The sequence below is a fragment of the Rana temporaria genome, chromosome 3 (genome assembly GCF_905171775.1).
Source record: "Rana temporaria chromosome 3, aRanTem1.1, whole genome shotgun sequence".
NCBI classification, from domain to species: Eukaryota; Metazoa; Chordata; class Amphibia; order Anura; family Ranidae; genus Rana; species Rana temporaria.
This window is the reverse complement of record NC_053491.1, coordinates 476,372,803-476,377,142: the sequence shown is the minus strand read 5'-3', so window position 1 is coordinate 476,377,142 and position 4,340 is coordinate 476,372,803. Positions and strand designations below refer to the sequence as shown.

At 40.6% G+C, this 4,340-nt stretch overlaps 1 protein-coding gene across 1 annotated transcript; it reads left to right on the top strand.

The window, feature by feature from the left end:
- The first annotated feature begins 1,665 nt into the window (after positions 1-1,665).
- On the top strand, positions 1,666-2,607 carry LOC120930719 (olfactory receptor 11L1-like). Its single transcript, XM_040341895.1, has one exon. The coding sequence runs from the start codon at positions 1,666-1,668 to the stop codon at positions 2,605-2,607; it is 942 nt and encodes a 313-aa protein (XP_040197829.1).
- Positions 2,608-4,340: the final 1,733 nt, after the last annotated feature.

The following is a 4,340-nucleotide window of genomic DNA, read 5'->3' as shown; positions in this document are numbered from 1 at the left end:
AATATCCATAGGTGATGTTTAAAAATTTCTAAAGGTTACGTGTTTAAAGGTACAGAGGAGGTCTAGTCCTATAATTATTTCTCTCACTTTAATGATCGCGTCCATACCTCACATGTGTGGTTTGAACACCGTCTACATATGTGGGCGCGACTTACGTATGTGTTCGCTTCTGCATGTGAGCTCATGGGATGGGAAGCTTTCATTTTTTTCCTTTTCTTATTTATTTTACTTTTTTGGGGGATTTTTACACTGTCCTTTTAAAAAATATATATATCTGGGTCACTTTTATTTCTATTACAAGGAATGTAAACATCCTTTGTAATAGAAAAAAGCATGACAGGACCTCTTAAATATGAGATCTGGGGTCTTATATTTACACTAAAATGCAACACATAAATTTAATGTAATTTTTTTTTTTTTACCAAAAAAAATCCCTTTTAAGAGCAACGGGCAGAAGTGACGTTTGAGGTCGCTTCCGCCCTCCAAAGCTATGGAGCTGAGGGGGGGGGGCATCTTCCCCTCACTCGGCATCCAGGCAGTGAGGGAATAAGACCCAATAGTCTCCGCCACTACTGATGGCTAAGGTAAGCGGCGGAGAGGACCGAAAGGGCGGCTTCTTCCACCACCGATAAAAGTAATCTTGTGGTGAATCCGCTAGAGAGACCACTTTTATCTGAAAGCAGACTGACCACTGTGGAGAAAAATACCATGGTATTGGCAGCTATCTGCTGCCATAACAACGGTATTTAACGGCAAAGTGCTGACATATATCCTCGGTGGGCGGTCTGGAAGTGGTTAAATGTAACCATATTGCTACACTTAGAGATGCTTCTCTTCTCTTTTATACTCAGTTGGGACATGACGCTACTTGTATATCAAAACATCGCTCACTTGTCAAGTAAAAATGTATTTAAAGTGGAGGTTCACCCAAAAAGTTAATTTATAACATTAGATTGAGGCTCGTTTTGTCAAGGGGAATCGGGTGTTTTTTTTTAAATCTAAGCAGTACTTACCGTTTTAGAGATAGATCTTCTTCGCCGCTTCCGCGTATGGGCTGCGGGACTGGGCGTTCCTATTTGATCGACAGTCTTCCAGCGGTCGCATCCATCGCGTCACGATTTTTCGAAAGTAGCTGAACGTTGGTGCGCAGGCGCCGTATAGAGCCGCACCGACGTTCGGCTTCTTTCGGCTACTCGTGACTGTCGGAAGCCTATTGGAAGCCTGTCAGAAGCCTGTCAATAAAATAGGAGTGCCCAGTCCCGAAGACCATACCCGGAAGCGGCGGAGAAGATCTATCTCTAAAACGGTAAGTACTGCTTCGATTTAAAAAAAAACACCCGATTCCCCTTGACAAAATGAGCATCAATCTAATGTTAAAAAAAAAATTTCGGGTGAACTCCCGCTTTAAAAAATGTGCTTGTCTTGCAAAACACTCTCATACCAAGTCACTCTCAATCCAAGGTTTTACTGAATTCAGAAGCAGCACAACACACTTTTTAAACCAATAATATTAAAGGAAGGGAAGAAAATGTATAAACTGCCTGAAGGTCCACTTTATGTAAATAAAATATAGGTAAATGTGCAGATATTGCAGATATAAAATTCATTTTTTTTTTTATTTTATTTTTTTTGTCCAGACACATTTATTATGTTAATTATAAGTCAATGGAAAACAACAACATCAGCACAGTCTTCCTTGTTGGATTTCAGAATCTACACAGCTACAAATACTCTCTCTTCTGCCTGTTAGTCTTGACATTTTGTGTGTCAATATGCGGGAATGCTCTAATTCTTACGCTAGTGTCCTACAGCAAGAACCTGAAATCTCCCATGTACTTCTTCCTCACTCAGCTCTCCATATGTGACATCATGCTGAGCATTGACAGTGTACCAGTCACCCTCCATGTTGTTGTAGAGGAAGGAGGAACCATTTCTTTGGTGGGATGTATCCTTCAGTACACATTCTTTGTTTTCTCGGAAGCTTCAGAGTGTCTTATTTTGACGATGATGTCCTATGACCGGTATTTGGCCATCTGTAACCCATTACATTATACTTCAATAATGGGAGATAAGCTTCGTTGGAAATTGTCGATAATCTCTTGGACGTCAAGTTTTATTTATTTTCTCATTTTCTATTCAAGCATTAGTAGCCTAAACTTCTGTGGACCAAATATTATTGACCATTTCTTCTGTGATCTTGCTCCTATATTAGAACTTTCTTGTTCAGATGTCTCTTTTATCCAAATAGAAGCCAAAGTGTTGATATTTCCTGCAGCGGTAATTCCATTTCTGATTATTATGATATCTTATGTCTATATTGTCAATGCAGTTTTGAACATTTCATCATTTTTAGGAAGACAAAAAGCTTTTTTCACCTGCACTTCCCACCTGACTGTTGTGTGCTTTTATTATGGGACACTGATGGCTGTGTATGTGTTCCCAGCTTCATTGCGGTCTCTGTTGTTTAATAAAATTTTTACTATGATCTATGCCGTTGTGACACCATCGCTAAACCCACTCATCTATACCCTGAGGAACAAAGAAATCCTGGAGGCATTGACAAGTCTTACAAACCAACTGACCTGCTCTTCATGGGGCCACATCTAAAGATTTTTTATGAACTGACATAAACTAAAAAAAATGGACTAGACAATCCAAAATTCTATGGCCCAGATTCTCGTAGATGGGCGTAAATTTGGGCGGGCGTAACGTATCTGATTTACGTTACGCCGCCGCAAGTTTTTCAGGCAAGTGCTTTATTCACAAAGCACTTGCGTGTAAAGTTGCGGCGGCGTAACGTAAATCACCCGGCGGAATTCAAATCCGGCGGGTAGGGAGCGTGTATCATTTAAATGAAGCGCATCCCCACGCCGAACGAACTGCGCATGCACCGTCCCTTAAAAAATCCCAGCGTGCATTGCTCTAAATGACATCGCAAGGACGTCATTGATTTTGATGTGGACGTAAATTACGTCCAGCACCATTCACGGACGACCATTTTACGCAAACAACGTAACTTTTTAAATTTTCGGCGCGGGAACGACGGCCATACTTAACATTGACTGCGCCTCATAGACCCAGGGGCAACTTTACGCCGAGAAAAGCCTAACGTAAACATCGTAACTTTACTGCGTCGGCCGCGCGTACATTCGGGAATTTGCGTATCTAGCTAATTTGCATACTCAATGGGAAAATCGACGGAAGCGCCACCCAGCGGGCAAAAAAAAATTGCAGTTAAGATCCGACGGCGTAAGAGACTTACGCCTGTCGGAATTAAGGGATATCTATGCGTAACTGGTTCTAAGAATCAGTCGTATAGATACGACGACGCTAGGCAGAGATACAACGGCGTATCCGGAGATGCGCCGTAGTATCTCTTTTGAGAGTCTGGGCCTATATATTTTTCTGATTTAGTTGTTTGTATGGTGAGACCGTTACATTTTTCTATTAATATAAGCCACATTTGGAACATGCAAAAAATGTTTGAGTATAGCCTCAGAGCAAATCATTAAATAATCATATAACGTACCATCATCCAGGGTTAAGTAGAAAGAGGGGTACCAGAAGATAGGATGGTCTCGGCTGCTAGTACCATAGACCAAAATTTAAACTATCACCCATAATTTTTTTTTGTATATATGGACTTTCCTGGTACTGATGACTCAAGTAGATACAATAAAATTAATTTATTATACATAAAAATATACATTTAAAAACAAAACTTATGACAGTCAACCTCACACTAGTTACAGTAGTGGTACATAAACGGAAATCCGTATGGTATCTAATGTTATGAGGTAAAGTCAAGGAGACCTCTACCGGTTTCACGGGAGAACCCTTCTTCAGGAGGTAATCTGTACAACAAATCCCAGAGAGGAAGGGAGGGGGGGAAGGGGGAGAGGGGAAGAGGAGAAAGGGGGGAAAGACCATCCTATCTTCTGGTACCCCTCTTTCTACTTAACCCTGGATGATGGTACGTTATATGATTATTTAATGATTTGATCTGAGGCTATACTCAAACATTTTTTTGCATATTGTTGGGGTGGATAATACACCTGTTTCTCTGGTGTGATAGGCCTACTGCCGAATTCACACGCCCTCGAGTGCCTCTAATTTTTATTAATAAAAACTTGTCTATATTATTTTTGATTTTTGCCACTAATTTTGGTTGAATTGGGGGTGACTCTCCCTCCCCTCTTCCCTCCTTGGGAGACTATTCACGATGGATGTTCTCGGCTCTGACTGGGCGGGCTTCATGACAAATATTCAGACCTCATGTTTAAAGGATTATAAGGTTGAATATGATTTAAAAACATATTTTTCCAAAATGTTTTATTTGC

What these genes read in the sequence shown, in the direction of transcription:
- LOC120930719 (XM_040341895.1), top strand. Translation starts at nt 1,666, where the DNA reads ATGGAAAACAACAACATCAGCACAGTCTTCCTTGTTGGATTTCAGAAT.